This window comes from Solea solea, chromosome 7, assembly GCF_958295425.1.
Source record: "Solea solea chromosome 7, fSolSol10.1, whole genome shotgun sequence".
Taxonomy (NCBI): domain Eukaryota; kingdom Metazoa; phylum Chordata; class Actinopteri; order Pleuronectiformes; family Soleidae; genus Solea; species Solea solea.
Genome location: NC_081140.1, coordinates 14,883,054 through 14,903,129, shown reverse-complemented (window position 1 = coordinate 14,903,129; position 20,076 = coordinate 14,883,054). Strand labels below are relative to the sequence as shown.

The following is a 20,076-nucleotide window of genomic DNA, read 5'->3' as shown; positions in this document are numbered from 1 at the left end:
GGCATTCTCAGAACAGTTTTATTATGGCAGAAAATGTTCCCTATTTTCTTTAATGAAGTCTACTCCTAATGCTGTTTACTTTTAAACGTTTTAGAACATTTTGCTTTACGCTTTAATAATCAAGATTGGAGGCAAAATTGATCATGAAAGTCCATGCATATTTATGATGTTTAGGGAAAAAAAATTATCTTGACATTTAGGACAAAATGAAATAAAAAAAGTTGGTTCCTACCTGTTCTTAAATCTGGCCTACTTTTACTGTAAATATTCATTATAAAACTTAAATCAGCTACAGACTTTTAACAGGAGGCATATTTATTTCCAATAAGATAATTTGCTCTCTTATCCTCCTCATATATACTGTACATCAGACACTGATGTAGCTAAATTAGATCAAGATGGATTTATATTTTTTGTTTCATTTTATACGCACTCCGGTCAAAGTTCCTGAGCTCCACTCCGATCACATACCCTGTGATATAGAGTAGAACAGTTTTTTAGATTTTCCTCCAAGTACCACCAGAGGAAGGTTGCATGCCACTGGTGGTACATGTACCACAGTTTGAGAACCATGGCTGTACGGCCATGGTTCTGTATGGAATATTCTCTTCAAAAACAATAATATAACTCAATCTCCCTCAAACACATTTAGACTTGTGTGTCTAGGGACCAGTGTGTCTAGGCCTCGTAGCTGTGGTGGCAGAACAGTTGCAGAGAAATAATTTCATTTAATTCAAGATGTTTTCTGGGAGGCAGGTGCACACAGACACTCGTGCAATGTAGCAGAACAACCTTTAAAATAGTCCCTCGCTAATTAAAATAAATGATGTTGATGATGGTTCTATAACGCCACGAGTCATTTACGCTCACCGAGTTACATCCAATCAATTACAATCATTTTCCTGATGAAAAATTAAATGACCTTATTAGTGAAGGTTGTCTTACCTGTTTTGCGTGATGCGCAATTGGTGTCAACAATTAGGCGTGAACTTACATCATGTAGTGAAGTTAATTAATGCTCACTCATAAAACACGTGTGCAATGTGCTTCCCAAGTGTCCCAGCAGAGGGCGACAAAAACATTTCACTTCCCTTTTCTTTTTTTTGAGTGGAGCTTCTTCAAGTGACACGTGACACGGAACTCGGTGACGTCGTAGGACAACAAAGATGGCAGGGATAGGGAGCAGCAACTACTGGGAAGGTAAGGGGGCAGCGTTTGACTGGATTGACACAGAATACTGTTTTACAACAACACTCAGAGCAACATTCACCAGGTCAACCGTCATTTTACCAGTGTCGCTGCCGCTGTGTTTAGTTCACACATTCATAGTTTGAACACATACATGTCCACAGCGACTGGCTAAGCTAACAGTGGCTAACACGTCGCCGTGTAAGTTGTCGGTTGTTATTCTCGATGGTGATATCGGTGTCGCCTGTGTAAACGCTTTATCAACTCTGTGTTGAAACAGCTCTATCAGTTGGTAATCATCAGAAAACGTTTTCTCCTGTGTGGTTGAATAAAATAAGTGAGCTTGTTCATCTTATAAAATGTGGACATACTTTGTTGCTGATCTAGCTTTAAGGAATGTCAAGAAAGATTAATTATCTATCTATCTATATACACACACACACACACACACACACACACACACACACACACACATATATATATATATATATATATATATATATATATATATATATATATATATATATATATATATATATATACATCAATGAGACAATTTAAAGACTGAGTTCCTGACACTACTTAAACGTGGGTTTTACATCTCTGCACAAAACATACATAACAATTGTTTGTTGTTAAGTAATTGCACAGGCCATAAACTGATAACATGGCTGTTTTTTAAATGTATCCCTTCTAATATCTGTGATATGTTAATCTAATTTTCTTAGGAAATAAGCATTTTTAGCTCACAGGACCACTGGAGCTACTGGTCTACTGCTGCCTCTTATTTCATACTTCATGTCATTATTTAAATTCATTTGTTGAAATATTTTGTCTTGGTTTATGTTTGTTTGTCTATCTCAGATCTGCGAAAGCAGGCCAGACAATTAGAGAATGAACTTGACCTGAAGTTGGTCTCCTTCAGTAAACTGTGCACCAGCTACAGCAGCCCAAGGGATGGACGTCGAGGAGAAACGTAAGATCTAGTTTTCTTATGTTTAAATGTCAAAATAGGTTATCATTGATACTGGCATTGAAATATTTAAAAGTAGTGGGATTCTTTAAAATCTGGATTTGTAATGGTGGAAGCCTTCCAGCACATTGAATTGTTGTCTGTATGAATGAAGTGAACATCCCAGGACAGGAGGGGAGGCAAGCAAGATATCATGACTAACTATACCATCTTGTATGTAGTAGGGCTGTGCAATTAATTGAAATTGTGTTTCATTTTTGATTATGGCCCCCAAACGATTACAAAAACAAAATAATTGAAACAAAACTATTATTACAAAATAGGGGGGTTTATTTTCATACTCATACATAATACATTTAATGTTTCATTCAGAAAAAAAATAGGTGGGTTTATTTTCATACTCATACATAATACATTTAATGTTTCATTCAGATTCATTCAAAATGTTATGTTTTTAAAGCTTTTTTACGTGCAATAAATTCCATTTCCATTCAATTCCAAGTCATCGTTTGAGTCATCGTTTGAAATAACTGTGATTTAAAATTTGACCCAAATAATCGTGATAATTATTTTTTTCCATAATCAAGCAGCCCTAGTATGTAGACATAATTTCATGTTTTCCACAGATATGTCTTATAATCTGGTTGATGTTGACCAAAGTACACATAATGTTAAATTCATCTTTGACATTACCTTTATCCCAACAGAAATTTGGTTTGTTGCAGACAAAATTAAGAAAACAACAACGATACGTCTACCACACTGAACCAGAAACCAAAAAGCATTTAAAAAAAAGCATTGTAAATAGAAAAATCATTGTCAGTTTATGTCATGTAAAGTGATGTACAGTGGCAGTAGGTGAACAATATGGAAGTAGAAATAGGTTATACAATAACTTGAAAGAATAAATTATTATTTAAATAGATAAGCAACGGAAGAATTATTATAAAATCAAAGAAAATCCTTCACAAGCATCCATTTTATATCATGTTTTTGAACCTTTTCTTTTATTCTATGAAATAACTTGAATCAATATGTATTTTACAATGGTATCTTAATTGTTATCTTAATTTTTTTGTTTGCTCCCCAAGGTCAGACACTACTCCTCTACTAAACAACTCTACACAGGACAGGATGTTTGATACCATGTCGGTAGAGATTGAACAGCTGCTGGCTAAAGTAAGTAAACTCTCATGGGTCAGTGGCCTGTGGGAGAAAAGCCCTTCTTTCATTAGGGGAAAAGTCCACACTGCAGACTCCATGGACCCTATCTTAGGCCCGGTTCAAACCGCAGCGCAATTGTCATTGCTAATTTCTAACCGGTGCTGATAGCAAATGCTCATCAGTGCACCCGTGGGTGTTTTAAAATGAGATGTTGGCGCATTGCTATCGTAAGGCAGCAGGAAACCATTGTGCAGTATTTTCATGCTTATGATGTGAGGCATTAAAAGTGCCAACAGTGTGTTCAGAATTTGTGTCCCACACAAGGATGCGCCTCAGCACGCCTCCTACTCAGTTAAATGCATTTTTAATGTCGGTGCATTTTTTTTTATCCTGTGCGCAGTGTAATGGAGTTGATGATTGAACAGACGGTCAGTAAACGGTGGAGGCAAATGTCTTAATTTGATTAGCAAGCACTGACCCTTGAATGATTAAATGTAATTTAAAAAAAAATCTAATTACTCTTGGGGCAATTCAGTGGCAGACTTTGCAAACAACAAAAGTTCAACTTGAATGTAGACTTAAATGTTAAAGTATAGTAGTAGAAGAGATGCAGAAGTCCAGAAGAACCTTTTTAATTATTGTGTAATTTTCACAGACATTTAAAAAGACATGTGTACATTTGTGTGTAAATATGTGAAGTGAATAAATGCTCTGTTTCTTTTACCATTCTAAATGCTTTATTGTTGTCTTTTTTTAACTGTGCGTCCGTCCATTCCATGTCCACCTCTCTGCCAGTTGACTGCAGTAAATGACAAGATGGCTGAATACACCAATGCACCAGGAGCAGCTTCTCTTAATGCTGCACTCATGCACACGCTTCAGAGACATAGAGACATCTTACAGGTTTGCCCTCTTAATTACATGCATGTGTTGTATTTCAAACATATTTTATAAAAGCACTCTGTTTATTACCTCTTCTATATTATTATTATTATTTATTTTTTTGGAGCATGCATTTTTTTTCCAGCTCTTGGTCTTTTCTTCACATTTTTACTTGTTTCTCCTCTCAGGATTACACACATGAATTCCACAAAACCAAAAGCAACTTTTTGGCCATACGGGAGAGAGAAGACCTGCTAGGGTCTGTCAGGAAAGATATTGAGTAAGTACCTCACACTGCATGAGTCACAGTTTTGGTCTGTCACATTATGGTCTTTGTAGTGTCTTAGTCACAATATTTAGCGTTTTTTAATCCATCCACTTAGGTTGTGGAGAAGTCTGCAACAATCCTGAGAGAAAACTAAAGCTTAAATTTAGGGATGGGCATTCCATGCAAAAACACAATTCGAAAGTTATTATTATCATCATCGAAAAATCAGTTCCTGATCCAGAGCCAGCAGGTAATTTCAATAGAACAGGCCAAGGCAAATGCTGCTCTGTGTTTGGCACTGTGAGCAGCAGTTCCCTGGGGCAGTTTACCTCGGTCATCGCTGCCAAACTATAAATATGTCCTATCTTGACACATAAACCACATTTTTAAATTCTAAATGACTAATTTCTCCCCTCAAATGTTTTTAAAGCTGCATTCCGGGACACATAAAATGTTTTATTTCAAGTTCTGAGTCAGCGTTTGAATTTAACAGGACATGCTGAGGTACCACTGCTCTGTAGCGTACACTGTGAACGCCGTGCATTTGCATTAGCGGAGCCATTCACCTCCGACATCATCACTGCCAAACTATAAATCTATCTTATCTTGATGCACAAACCACACTTTTGTCATAGTCGGAGAATTTCACTCTTTATCTCAGGTGGAGCAGGCACAAACACTGCAGCGTGAATGAAGGCTACGCCCTGCTTACAGACAGCACAGTGACCCAGAGATACTCAGTCTATACCATAACCATTTTGGAGTGTAACTGCATCAATGCTTACCAACACTTGTGTTTAGGTGGATGTATGTTGGCAGCTCACATTTGCCACTGGTCACCTGACTGATAAACTGTTGCAAGTCATTTCCTCTCTCTCACTCTCACTCTGACAATTATCATTTGTCACTCTGCATCTGTATCTTAGCTGTTTGGCAGTTTTTCTTCCCATGTACTGGTTTTCTGCTGTAAAGTGTCAGAAGATGCTTTGCTGCAACAGGTTAAACTGGACTAACCAAACACAGGCTGATAAACTCTGAAAGACTTGCTAAAAGATGTTCTCACCAAGCAACACTATGGAAACAAACTAATTGTGAAAACTCTCTGTAAGACAGTAGTTGCCCTGGTAATTGCTCCATTTGGGAACATGGGCATGGCACACATGGGCATGGCACACATTCAACCTTTGATAAAATACGGCTGTTTTTTTTTAACTCTTTTTAAAATAAAAAAAAATATAATGGTGTCTTTTATCAGGGACAATATAATGTTGCCTCCCTCCACAGCCCTTCAAAACTCTCAGCAGAGTCTTCTGTTCTGGCACTGCACTAAAGTGCTTAGGAACGGGACCTAAATCTTACAAAGGCAGGGAAAACATTGTGAGTGGCCATGGAGAAATAAAAAAGCACAAACAATCATTCATGGTTCTCCTATGTTGTAGCCCTTATTCCTTATTCCAATAGTTGAACCTTGACTTCCACTTGGCACACTCTTGAAAAATGTTGGCCATTAAAACCTAAGACAATTCATTGCCTCTCTGGCCTTGTATTGAGAAAGTGTGTCCTTTCCTCAGATTGGCTCAGTTGTGAGTCAGTGTATTGAAGTAAGATGGAGGCTCCCCCAGACCATGACTCTTGTCGTTTTTTATGGCTTATTGATCTGTAAGATGCAGTGGTGAGTATACGGTGAGCACTGCAGGATTCCTATTGATTTACCTCATGAACTCATCCATCTTGTATGCAGATAGTTTACAGCTGCCTCATGCTGGCATGCATATTCTATAGGCCTCAGATACAGTAATTCTTTGTTATCAGGGTATCGTGTTGTAATGCTAAAATAGCATTAAGCCACTGGCATGCCTGTTTCCTAGTATGTTTTCAGCCATATTGCTATTTGATTATGTTTCTTACAGGTTAAAAGCAATAATCATATGTGGTCATAGAAGAATTTGCACATGCCATATTTAATGGATATAAACACTGCCACTTCGGTGACTATTGTCTCTGTCTTAAATTAATACTGGTATTAGGTGTATTTCCATCAGTTTTATTTTATGCACATTTTTGTACATTTAAAACACCTGAATTTTTTACGCTTGAAGACGAAGGAAAAGCTGGTGTATTGATAAAAGCTTTGGCCGATTTCATCATATATTCTGGTCTTCTTGTTCTTGTAAATTAGGTATTTAAGAAACTGTGGTGAGAATGTCTTTATGCTTTGCACCAACATTGGATTCTAGGAGGAACTGATCAGAATTTGGTGGCCAGTGGTCAAGGTCATTGTGACCTCACTAAACAATTGAACTGAATACAGGGTTCCTATGGGTGGGGAATTTTTGATAAACTAAACTAAATTCTGACTGTATTTCTTTCACAAATTATTATTATTCATAATAATAATAATAATAATAATAATAGTAATAGTAATTCAGTAGTTTTAAGCTTCAGACCATGTCTTTTATTATGATTAAAAAGACTGAAATAATAATTTTGAGTACATATGAATGTTTCACAGCAGTAAGGTGCTGGAAAAGTGGGAAAGTCAACCCAGAAAGTGTGTATTAACCCTGAGAATTAATAATTTGCTAATTATGACAAAAAATAAAACAAATGTCAAAGTAATAACGCTGTAGGTCTAACTAGACAAAGGCCAGATTTACTGTGATATCGTAATGTGCTGCAAAAACACTCAGAAGAGGTGATGTAAGTATATTTTTTAGCATCTTGTTTGGAGGAGAAATGTCAGCTTCTATTCTTAATTTGTAAAATACACAAAGTTTAGTTGTTTGTGATAATTATATCTTTAAGTAAAAAATAATAATAAATAACAAAACACTTTTGTAAATGCCCTACCAAGCCACTATTACCCAATTGTAAATTGAGTCTAGGGCTGCAACGGTTAATCACTTTATCAAAATAGTTAGATTAATGTTCAATTATCGTTTTTTTGTTTTTTTTTACAATTAATACAAGTTCTCTGATTGTTCAGTTTCTTAAATGTGAATATTAAGAAATCATTATAGAAATCAATTTAATGATCTTGGTTTGTGGACAAAACGACATTTCGAGGTTTTGAAAACACTGATCAACATTTTTCTAAATGTTTTGTCATGTTATGGACCAAACAAATAATTTAAAAAAACAAATCGACAGATAATAGATAATGAAAATAATCATTAGGAGCAGCCGTAATTAAGGTACACTGCACCGGTGCAAAATTAACTATAAAGCTACTTGGCAACATCCCATGAGGTCAGCACTACATGCAACAGTTCACTCGATCTTCTTTTTAAATTACACTGCTGAGGAGTTTCACTGACCCCTCTAATAGGCTCAGTGCTGATGAATCTAATGCATAGAAATGAGTCAGTGTTGTTGACCCGGTGCTCAGGCTAATGATGACTAATGTGTTCGGGGGCTGTTAGTGCAGGAGCCGTCTGAACTCAACGTGGGGGGATTAACAATTGCTGCTGTTATGGCAAAGTGCAATGAGTTGAGGTGAGATAATTTGTTTTGAAAAGTCTTTAACTCTCTCATTGACCTTTCATGTGGGAAGATGAGGTTGAGTTTCAGAGGGGTGCACAGAGAAGATTAATTATCTCAGTTGTGTTTGTGTTAATTAATAAATGGGCAAAATGACATTAATTTCTCCAAATTATAAAGGCATAGACCAGGGCTAAGCAATTAATTGTTCATCAAATCAAAATTGCAATTTGAAACACAGTTAGCAAATTGTGGAGGCTGCAGTTGAATCATTCTACTTTGGGTTGTTCTTTGTTCTATGCCAATTTAGAAATGCAGTGCATACATGTTAAATCATTAGGTTTTCATTCTTGCATTAGAGTACAGTATTTATTTTTTAAATTGTATCTCTTGAAGTAATGTTCCATCGCAGACATAGTTTGAATTGCAATTTTCCAAATCCAGGAAGCCCTTGGTTAAAGAGATTTTACCCAAATCTTCCAGATACCTTATCACTTGGTTTTATCAAACCAGCATTCAATCTATCATAACAACAGCAACAATAATACAGTTTTGATTTTGTCAATTACTTGTAGAATTGTAGAATTTTGTGTAGTTTTGAAATACATTATGCCAGATGTGTCTGCTGCCACTAAATGTTTTGTCCTTTTTGTCAGGTAGAGGGCAGTAGAGATCTTGGACTAGATCTTAGAGTAGACCCGGTCAGGATGCTGTTCACTGTAGATTTTTTTTTTTAATGCTTATTCAAGTTTACAATGCATGCACCAAAAAAAAAATCCATAGTAATTCTAATTAAAAGAAATAGTGCACATCCTTTTGATTTGTACAAACACCTGAATGGGCAGTATGATATTTAATCGAATCAGTAGCTGCATGCAGACTGTGGACAAAAAAAACAAAACGCCTTCACATGTACGCATACATACATTTACATTTTCACAGCTGGTCCATTCACAACAACAGCATGGAAAAGAGCTGAGCTCAGACCTAACGCTCCCTCTGCTCATGCTTTGATTTTAAATGTCGGCAACAAAAATGACAGCTGGCCTGTGATTTACATTTGTGCCCTTTTAAAAAAGCTTTAATGTAGTGAGGAAGCTGGCTGTCAGTACAGGCAATTCCAGCACCTACAGAAAGGCATCAGCCCTGTCGGCGAGGCAACCAGTCAGGGCTGAGAGCAGCCGCTGTGGAGTGTGCTGTGTGTGCACTGAATATAGTATTTCCATTCAGTGGATTTGGAGGGTGCAGTGGGGATTAAGTAGGCACATTTGCTCTCGGACTGCTTAGCTGGGTGGGGTAGGATGTTTATGGTACTGTATATATGTGTGCAGACTCATGTTACACAGGTCCCCCCCACCCTCCTTCCCCTGCTTTTTATCTGTAGGGTGGGGCTGTTAAATGACCAGAAATGCAGGAGAGAAGTGAGAGTCAGCTGTTTGCGGATGCTGAAAGCCAGAGTTGCATGAAGCCAAAGAGAATGGGTGGCGTGATGTGTTTACTCTGGAAGTGGTATAACAAGCCGTCCATTATCTTTGACTGCTTTGCTTCCAAATAGCTCAGTGTTCTTTTATTAATCTGGGATTGTACTGTACTATTGTTTTCAGTTTGAAGATGGAGCCAGAGCTCTCTCACAGTATGTGGATAAAGCTTACAGAAAGAAATAGTTTATCAATGACCAACTCTTTTTGAACCATTTTCATTGGCTACCCATTCACAAAATCAAAAGAATTTGACAATTCTCCTAAACTGAGTCATTGATAATTCAGTGGTTCTTCGATGATTTAATGACTGCCTTTCTGTTCTGCACATATATTATTTATGTTTTAATTCTTCAGTTGGAAGTGGGTAGTTGTGAGGAGAAGGTGATGGCTTAGAAGAGAAGAAGGCAGTAATGCAACATTACAGATGCCAAGTGCCATAAAACACCAAAGAATAGATAAAGAAGGACAAGGATGGGTGTGAGTTTGATGGAGGATTATAGTGTAAATAAGCCTAACCCAGTTTGTTGACAACTGAACAGGAGGCGTTCAGGCCGTGACATTTGCCAGGCTGTGGCATGCTGAGCTGTGATTCTAGGCATTTTAACTCCTGCTACTCGGCAAGGGAGAACCAGTCTGCCTCCCTATGGCCTCATCAGCAGGATCCCCATCTCTGTCATGTTTTAGCTGTAAGTGTATTATTGCTGTAGAAATAAGATGTTGTAATTGTGGTAGAAGCTGTGTTTTTCTTGCTTGCCATCTTCTTCTTGCTTGATTTGTTTTGGGGTTTTCTTCTATAGCAATCACACTGGTGCTGTGTTTGCCATGTTAAGTTATTGCTTATGCAAAATGAATATTTCCTGCTGCTTCACATTAAAGGCTTTCTGCTGGTGAACCACAAGAAGGCTTTTACTGAAAAATAGGTACAGGGATTGTAGTGACATTGGCGCCGTCTGATACTTCATTAGGAAAACTGTCTACACAGAAGAAACTTCATGGCTTCTGGCTTTAGGTGAGATTATTTGCTGCAAAATACCCAGTTGCCACTAAAATTCCATCTTCATTTTTGGGGATTTACATTGTCATAGATATTATTCTGCCTCTGTTTGATTTTTGTGAACTGAAATTATGAAGTATGTATTGTTTGAATGAATTTAGCGGAGACGCTAACATAAAGAGAAGAAAAAATGCAAATACAGCTGAAGTACATTATTTCATTACCTAATGTTCAGACTGATGAACATGAAAATGGTTTAATGTTGGTAGACTATCAATAAGTCACCTCAATTTGCAAACTGGTCAGTGATTCTTTATCTTGAGATGTGGTCGTGGTGACACGTTTCAATAAATGGATGACATAGTAGTTATTTATCTGACAAAATGATTCAGATTCTCACAGATACAGTATTTTGAAGAATATTTGTCACATGAATCAAAAAATATGTCTGACATTGCTCTCACGAGATCCTGTTGTTTTTACAAAGGTATTTTAATGTTCCTTTCAGGACGTTCAAGAGCGGCTCTGGGGTCAACAACAGAAGAACAGAGCTGTTTCTAAAGGAGCACGAGCATCTGAGAAAGTAAGATTCCTGCACATTTTCCTTTACCGTATTTGAACTTAATAATAATCTGGCTTAATGATTCATCTTGAATTCATTTTGATGATGCAGCACAGTCATTGGGGATAACATTAGGAAATCGTTGCTATTGCTGAGGCCTGCTTCTTAAGCACTCGCACTCGTACTTTATCTCTGAATGCTTTTACTTTCTAACAGATGAGATGTTTTCATTATGTTGCAGCCATTTATCTAGAATTTGATGTATAATTCAGGATAGAGAAAGTGGAGTAGACTGTATTTGAGTGCTTTCCTGGCTGGTTATAATAAACCCTCTTTGTGCTTTGCCTAATGCTTTGTTCAAGAAGGAACAGATTTAGACTGAAGCGTGGGCATGTGTATATTGGGGGTCTTATAAAGCACACCTTTTATAGTTGTTTGATTTTGCATTTTAAAGTTAGGCATACTGACACAGTTGGTAAAAACCATGATCTGCCAGCAACCTAATTAGTGTCCTTCTGTCATTTGGATGACTCTCAAGTACTGCAGAACAGCACGAGGTTGCAAAGTTTGTGAAATATGTATGTGTGTACCTGTGTGTGACTGGCACCCTATGTGGAAGGTAAAATTGGATATCAGCAGGTTATTCACATGCACCACAAAAACAAACCAGACCTCTGAAGAACTTTTAACATCATTGTCTATACTTACAAAGCAGTCTGATTAATTTTCTCTGTGGGTTAATGTTTGCTTCAACTTAAAAAAACAAACACTAACTAATTATAGTCTAGTGCCTCATGTCCTGTACAGTGAGTGAACTCAACTACATAAACCTGTAAAATAGAAGAATACATCATGTCCAATAAAAATAATCTTACAGACTGCATAAAGTCCCACAAAGTGTTATTTGCTCTATCTTGTGCACACAAGTGATTATCACTTAAGCCTCTGATCTCTCAGATAAAGCAACTATCCACTGAGCACTTGTTTTATTCTTAAATTATTTTATATTGTATTGCAATTTTCTTGTGCGCACAGGATCTTTTTTTGTATGCAAATTTATAAATTGCTTAACTTTAACAGCTCAGAGTTGGAGACAACTCAGTTATTAAAGATTTATAAAGACATTTCTGCTCCTTTTAGCTCTTAGACACAGGGTTGTCATAAGCAGGAATCGGATGTGTTCAGTGTGTTCCAACAAAATAATCATCTTGCATGCACAAGATCATTTTTAATTTCATTTCATGAAATCAAATAATGGATCTGGTGAAATATAAAATTGCAATTGTAAACTGTAATTTGACACTTGTTTATTATATATGTGACCTTTCTTTTTAGCTCTGTGTCTTTTTACATCTCAGTATCTAAATTTCCATCTCTTGGGTCTTAAAGGTCCATGTTCATGAATAAACTAGAGGGAGGGAGGGGCAAGACCATTAAAAGTTCATGCTGGTCCAACTCTAATGGCAGTGGTCACCCTGTTAAGGACTTCCTGTCAAATAGGATGTCTTTTGACACAATGAAACTAGGGAAATTTACGCCTTACAGTAGATTATTTCCTTGTGTTTTTTTTTTTTGGTCTATGCTTGTTTATGCTTTAACAGCTTAGGTCAAAGCCTGTTAAGTTCCTTCTGTAATTTACTTTCAGTAGTTCCCCATTTTGGCAGGGTGGGTGTATAAATCATATTGGAGGAGGCAATTAGCTTGGAGCTAATTAGCAATTTAATGACTGCAGCAAAACTCTATTGGCTAGGGAAAACAGCAGGAGCCCACTCGTTCCCATATACATGAATGTGATTGCCCGAGATATCTTACCACTACTGCTGCAGCTTGATGATGGAGAGAACAAAACATAAATCTTTCTTCCGTCCCCACCCTGCATATAAATCTCCATGAATCAAAGTTCACCTCGGCTCACACAAACTCTCTCTCTTTTGCTTCTCAGCTCATGTTTTAAAAGCTGAACAATATCGAGAGACAGTTGAAGGTTTTGTTTTCTCTGTCCTTCTGTCTGCTACTGTGTTATTTTAACCTGTCTGGTCTTCATATAAGCACATTCTGCTTCATGTTTAGGGCATTGTTGCTCCTAATAATAGAAAAATAATCTTTTCAGGTCAGTTTGTTTAAGACCGAGAAATTTACATAGTTGGTGGCCTTTTTTTTCTAATAATTAAGGGTGTTGCACTAAGAGGGGCAGCTATTGATTGATTGAGCTATTGCATTCAAAGACCCTGGTAAATTGAATCACTTCTGCAGCATATTAGGCGTATTAAACTTAGAGGAGCTACTTCTAGATGTATTCATGAAACGTCTTAAATTTCACAGCACATTACACATTTGGTCTATTGACCAAATGCTTGCTGCTGCCACTGCCTTGTGATAATAGATGTACCACAAATTCTGTGTGGAGTAGAAATATTTTTTTATGACTGCAATCTCTGACGAAACATCTGTTTTAATGTAATGACTAATACTCCCAACAAATAATCAAATATCCATGCCCATCCCAGTATCTACCTGACCAAATTGTGTTAATAAAGGCCATTTTCAAATTTGTCCAAATAAAAAGTCCTGGTTTAGGCACCTGCTAAGCACCAGCACCGTTTTGAATCTATCAGTAACAAACAATACCCAACTGTAGAAATGTGGGGACAGTCATATGGGATAGCTATACTCTACATGTTGTCTAGCATCAGTCGGATTAAGAAAAAAAACTTTTTGTCTCAGCAAAAACACTTGCTTACAGTTCATGTGCATATGCAGGTGTCGTATGTTTCCCTCTTGCTTACAAAGTAAACCACTCAAGAGGAGTCATACAAGACCTTCTCACTCATCCATCTTTCTCTGTATGTTTAACATGTTAACAAACAAATGAAATGTTTCGATGTGATTAAAAAGAGGCTTTTTCTTGAAGGTTTATCAACCTGCCAGGGACTGCAGATGAAAATGAGCTTCAATAGCTACATCTGGTACATTTACATGACTTGTGAAATGAGCATGTTAATTAACATTAAATTTTCCCTTTTTTTTAATAAAAACAAAAATAATGTATAAACGTTCCATTAAACCCTCTCACATCAATTTCAGACAATATTTAGGATATTTGTGTTATTCAGCATTCGAGAATTGCAAAATGTTTATTTTTTGCCAAATTAAATAGAATAGTTAGAGCTTTACATTTATAACTGTGCCAAAAAAGTAAATAAGAGGGTGCAGTACAGCTTGGCTGGTGACTAGTACAGAAGTGTCCCAAAAGAAGAGATACACGACAGACGCAGAATTATGCTGCTTCTTAACTTCAGCACTATGGTTGGTCAACAAGCCAGAAAACGGAATGAGGTGCGATATTAAAAATGACCTTTGAGATGGTGTAAATGTTTGCGATGGCTGTGGTTTGGTATGAGTTTGATGTTCTTGTAATTTGTGTGTGGGATAAAGAACATTAAGATCTCGGCTGAAACTACATACTGAGGATTTCACCGGTAATGTGGAGCTATTGAATGGACATTGAACCATGAAATACAATCCCAGCAGTTTTGTGTGTTTGGTTTGCTTTATTACTCAGGAACATTATCATAAATTGATTCCAATTTGGACATAAACTGCTGAGAGCATTGTTGTTTATGAGCAACCCGAGACACAAAACTGTTTTTGTGCGTGTGGTTGTGTGGGTGGGTGGGTGTGTTTCTCTCCCAGGATTCCCGGTTGGTCTAGCGCAAACATCTGACACTCCCTCCCTCCCTGATGGTTAAGCAGAAGGTTAAGCTCTATGTCTCTGAGGTGGATTCCTCTCTGGGTCTACTTAGTCTCATTAAACCCATGAGGAGAAGACCAATATTGTTTAATGCAGAAGCTTCACAGAAAACTTAAATTCCCTGGTGCTTGGGCCTGCATATTACAGATTGGGAAAGTTAAAACAACACTTACAGGTACAACAGTGCAATCTCAATGCAATCTTTAATGTACAGTATATAGTTGACGTTATTTTTAAGTATGAATGGGTCTTGGGAGAGAGAACAATGTGTGTTTGTCTGGCACACATTGCAGATAAGTTGCATAAATCATTGTGATGGCCACTGTCCCTTGCACCACCAGTACCAATAAGCTCAGTATTCATCATTCCAGACCTAAATTTGGTAACTGTCCCCATGATGTTAAATGCTAGTCTATGTTTTGCTCCACTGCCTCAGAACAGTAACTAACTACCTCTCCTCCCCCTCTCCCTCTCATGTCTACAGTTCGGACAGATTGATGGATGACACAATAAGGTAAGACCTGCTTTGGCTTGCACTTATTGGAGGACATATATTAATATGTGACAGCCATCAACCCTCTTTCATTGTCTTATTTACCTGAAAACCCGACTCAAAAAAGCCCACAACCTCATATTTAACATGGCTTGGGTTTATTGTTCTTCATTCTTCGTCTAGATGCGTAGAAGACATTTTTTTTTCTGTAGTCCTAGAAAATGAAAATGAAGAAAGAAAATGTAAATGAAATGGGGCTGTTATTTTGTCCTGGTCACAACAAACTATAAATCTGTTTTCTGAAAACAGATTAACGCATAGGTGGCTTGGGATAATTTAATAATGACATAATGCAGTAATGGCTAGTGAGTTTGTGTCAGTTTGGCAGGACAAATGTCTCCAAGTACAGCTGTGTACATTGGATTGTTATAGAAAAGACAAGCTAGCCTGCAAGAGCTAACAAATTCACAATGTTTTCTTAAACACAGTTTGAATTTATCAAGAATTCATCCAAATCTAAAATCAAGTCAATTTATTGTTGTATACTCACTCACAACCCATCATTTGCAATCCAGCAAAAATGTTTTATTTTCATTGGCTTTTTCACCTTAGCCTTTTTATGTGTAATGTTTTGGACCTTGAGTTTGTATCAATAAACATTTCAATGATAAAAGGATTATACACATCAAGGGCTTGATGTGCATTACACGAGACTTGCTCAAGTGTGTAATCCATCTCTACCGGTCCTTCTTTCCCCTGAGCTCCTCCCAGCCGTTGCCTTTTCCCTTTTCAGCCCGATTAAAATCCCCTACTGATCACATAGAGTGTGAAAGAAATGGTCATCGTCCAGCTCTGATTTTCATGAGCTGGTTAATATTGAGATAAAGGCTTGTCCAGGTTGCTGAAGTCAGCAAAGAGTTTCTTCCTGACTGAGGAGAACATGATCCCAAAACACAGATCCAGGCCAAGACTGCGGACCGTCCCCTCAGCAAACTCCAACCGCAAGAGATCCCATGACCTCACCAGCACCCACACACCCCACCTATCACACACTCAAACTTAGACACTGCAGGTTCTGACCTCACATGCTCAAAAACGTGCTCTCAATTCAGTCTTCTGTTTTTTTGGTTGCAAACGTTGTCCTGTAACATAGCCTGTAATAGGAAAACACAGACAAAGCACATTAACACTGGTTACTTTGGGTTAATGTCATTAAATTGCATTTCTTTGACATTAAACCTGACCACTGTCAACATTCTACCTGTAATAATGAAATCAGGGACATGCAACACACACACACAGAGCCCCATCACCAGTCAGCAAAACAACTGTGTTGATTTCGATAACTTTGTTTTGTCCTGCCTCTTCTGGGGCTCTGTCTCTATGGGATGAGTGGGAGTAGTGTATTCCCTGTGGACACTGAAGTGTTACGTAATCAGTGAAGAAAACAACTGTTGTACTAATTGTCTGTTGAGCAAATTAACTCTGTGAAGTTTACAGCACCGTGCATTGACAGTTTAATGAAATATGGTGTTTTCCTTGTTTTCTATGCTGTGGCACATCAACATCTGCTTCACGTCACAGAAGAGGTGTAGTGATTGGAACAAGATTGAAAAAACTGTATAGGTCGATAGATCAGATGTATCAGTATTGCGACAATTGATATGTGACAAGAAACAACAGGATGGACTAGGTCTGAGACAAGTTTGTCCATCACGCGTTTATTTTTTTGGACTGTAATGTGGCTACGGAGTTATATCAACACTTAAAATGTATTTAGTGTTTATGTTAAGATACTGCTTTTATCTGAGTAATCAAATATTTTAAATATAAAATTCTACTCAAAAATCCATTATTTGTCAGGATGTAAACAGGATCTGAAAATCTTAAATGTCTAGATAGCTTCAGAACGTCTTAAGGTGGAGATTAATTAAGTAATAAGGAAAAGTGTGTGTGATTCAGTATCTCTCTTTGTAGGAGGGACGGACCCATATGTCTGCTTGGCACCTCTTATCGATTACTGTGTGTAATAGATGCCACAGAAGGCAAACGTAGAGCCTTAAACTTTTCTTGCCAACTGCACAGCTGTACTTTCTTGCTCTGAAAGTTGCTGAGGCCCCAGTTTGAGAGCAAGAAGATAGAATATCGCAGCTATTCTATACCCTCCCTCTAAAAGCCCAGGCCCAATGTAATCCATGCAGGAGGATATTCATTGTGTTTCCCATCCTAAAATGAAGTGTGTGTGAATGACTGATTACTTGATTGGGATTCATTTGCTTGGCAGATTGACCTGTATGTGTTGTATGTAATTAATGGCAATAGTTAAATGCTTAACAGTAGATTTTAAATGAAATATTAGCAAAAATGTGTCCCTCTATTTTCCTCTTTTGCCTGAAAATACTGTATGCTATATAGCATTTCTATATTTCAATGCTTAGATGTGTCTCTGTGCTTGTCTTGACTATGAATGTAGTTGGGAACAATGCTTATATCCTCTATTGTTGGATAGATTGATGTGTGGAGGTTGTAGATGTTATTGATCTTCTGTCCGAATATTATGGCACAATTTCATTGTTGGTGATTGGATTTAATACTTACAGGTCCCAGTGGAAAAACTGCCAAAGCTGGCCAGGCTATTACAAAGCACCATTAAATTTGTCTTTAGGTTTTATTTTTGTTCTTTGTGCAGACATACTGTTTTCTAAATCATCCTGTCATTTGAGTTTAATGCATGTGTCAAAATGTGGAAAAATAATCAAAATAAAATGAGGTACATTAAATTTGAAGTATCAAAGCACATGGTCTGAACACTTATGTCAATGTGATATTTCACTGGTTTCACTATCTTTATGTGTTACCATGTACAGATGGAAGGGGTTATATTTGTCTTATATACATAAACGGGTCTGAATATTTTCTAAATGCACTGATTCTGTTGTCCCATTTGACAGTTCTTCACCTCTTGACCCTTGAAACTGGATACTGTAGTACATGTAGTATTGTCACCTCTCAACTAATTTTGCTTTGTCTTTTTAGTATTGCCATGGCAACCAAGGAGAACATGACCTCCCAAAGGGGCATGCTGAAATCCATACAGAGCAGGGTCAACACACTGGCCAGTATCCTTTGTGCTGCATACAGTTAGTGCGTGTGCAGGGAGTAGATTAGAAGAAAGCACACCGATTGTTTTTATATGTTATTTCTAATCACATAAAAGAAATATAATGCAAATATATGAGAACTTCCTTGACTTCTGACTCTCATAGACCGTTTCCCTACCATTAACAATCTCATCCAACGAATCAACCTGCGGAAGCGACGAGACTCTCTCATCCTTGGCTCGGTGATTGGTGTCTGCACCATTCTCCTTCTCCTTTATGCTTTTCACTGAAATCCAGGCCCAGTGAAAAGGAGCTGGACTGATGTGCTTTTAATGGTGCGAGACCCCCAGGAGACTAAGCTCAGTGGTAGGAGGAGGCTAGATGACACTGAGCCAAAGGACTTTCTCTAGGTCTAGGTTCTTAGACCTGAAAAAAAATGTGTCCAGCATGAACTACTGAACTTGTATTTAGCAGTGGACAAATAGGGACCTGGTGATTGGGTACTCTTCTGCAATGAAGGCAATGGAGACCAAAAGTACAGATAAGACTAGATTTTAAAGAATCATATTAATAACTCACTTGGAACGAGAGGCAGTGTTGTTGAAACCGTGAAGAGACTGTGATGCATAATTATTTTTTTCTTTTTTTTTAGTCATTTTTAATTGATCAAGTGGGATGAATATTTCATTGTGGGCTGTAAAATGTGAATTAATAAATTATTCATATCAATATGTGCAAAAGTATTTGACACTAATATATCCATGCATTAAATACATTTTATATTTCAAAATCCATGATTTCAAATGTGTAATTATCCCTCCATTTTTTTTAGTGGAATTAAACATTAAGAAACTAAACCATGCCTGTTAACAATTACATTTTATTTGTTTTTTGGGAAATCTACCAGTCAAAGTTTTGGACACACCTTCTCATTTAATGTTTTTCTTTATTTATATAATTTTCTAGGAGACATCGAAACAATGAAGGAACACTTGTGGACTTATGTAGTAAAAAAAAACCAAGTCAAAATAAGTATATTTCAGTGTACATTCACACCAGCCTCATTTAGTGTGGTCCAGTGGTCTCGGACCACTTGCAAGTGAATTTTGTTGCAGTTTTCTGCACCTTTCATTGGAAAGCGTAGTATTTACAGCTGCATCCTCAGCGTTCTCATCTATACCGCAAGTGAGGAGAAGGGTGAACAAGGATGAGAGCCACAAATGGACAGAAATGAAAATGGTACGTCCATCTTTCATGTCTTGCAGGTCTCAACATTTCTTTCTCTGCAGTATTATCAGCCCAAAGCAGCATGGAGCGGCCAACTCTCCATTGATTCTTGGCCGCAAGCAGGAGGATGAGGGCAACATCTGCGGGTCAGGATCTTCCTGCCACTGTGATGCTAGCTGGGCTAATTGCATTTTATCTTAATCTTACCTGTGGAGGAGAAAGAGTTGGGTACTCCCAGACACCGAGGATGAAGGCTGTTTAGTGGCATAAGTCCACTCTGACTATCGGTGATTCCCCTCTAGGTCCTCTCCGCTCTTCACTGGGAAATGTGGATGAGAACACGGAGGGAGCAGTTGCTCCACCATGCCCGACTCACCAGCCTCCGGCTGACCTTCAGTGCGCTGCTTATCACCAGTGCAGCAGGACAGATGGACCTGCCAATGATCCATTATCTGGTCTTTTTACCGGCGTACATATTTGAGAAGAACTGAACGGTATTTCTAATTGTATGA

At 37.6% G+C, this 20,076-nt stretch overlaps 1 protein-coding gene across 1 annotated transcript; it reads left to right on the top strand.

Annotated features, from left to right (window-relative positions):
• The first annotated feature begins 1,116 nt into the window (after window positions 1–1,116).
• gosr1 (golgi SNAP receptor complex member 1) lies at window positions 1,117–19,129 on the top strand. Its single transcript, XM_058634874.1, has 9 exons — window positions 1,117–1,200; window positions 2,053–2,164; window positions 3,253–3,340; window positions 4,121–4,228; window positions 4,396–4,487; window positions 10,939–11,013; window positions 15,228–15,257; window positions 18,273–18,355; window positions 18,503–19,129. Exons 1-9 carry the CDS (start codon window positions 1,167–1,169, stop codon window positions 18,625–18,627), a joined length of 747 nt encoding a protein of 248 aa, XP_058490857.1. The 5' UTR covers window positions 1,117–1,166; the 3' UTR covers window positions 18,628–19,129.
• Window positions 19,130–20,076: the final 947 nt, after the last annotated feature.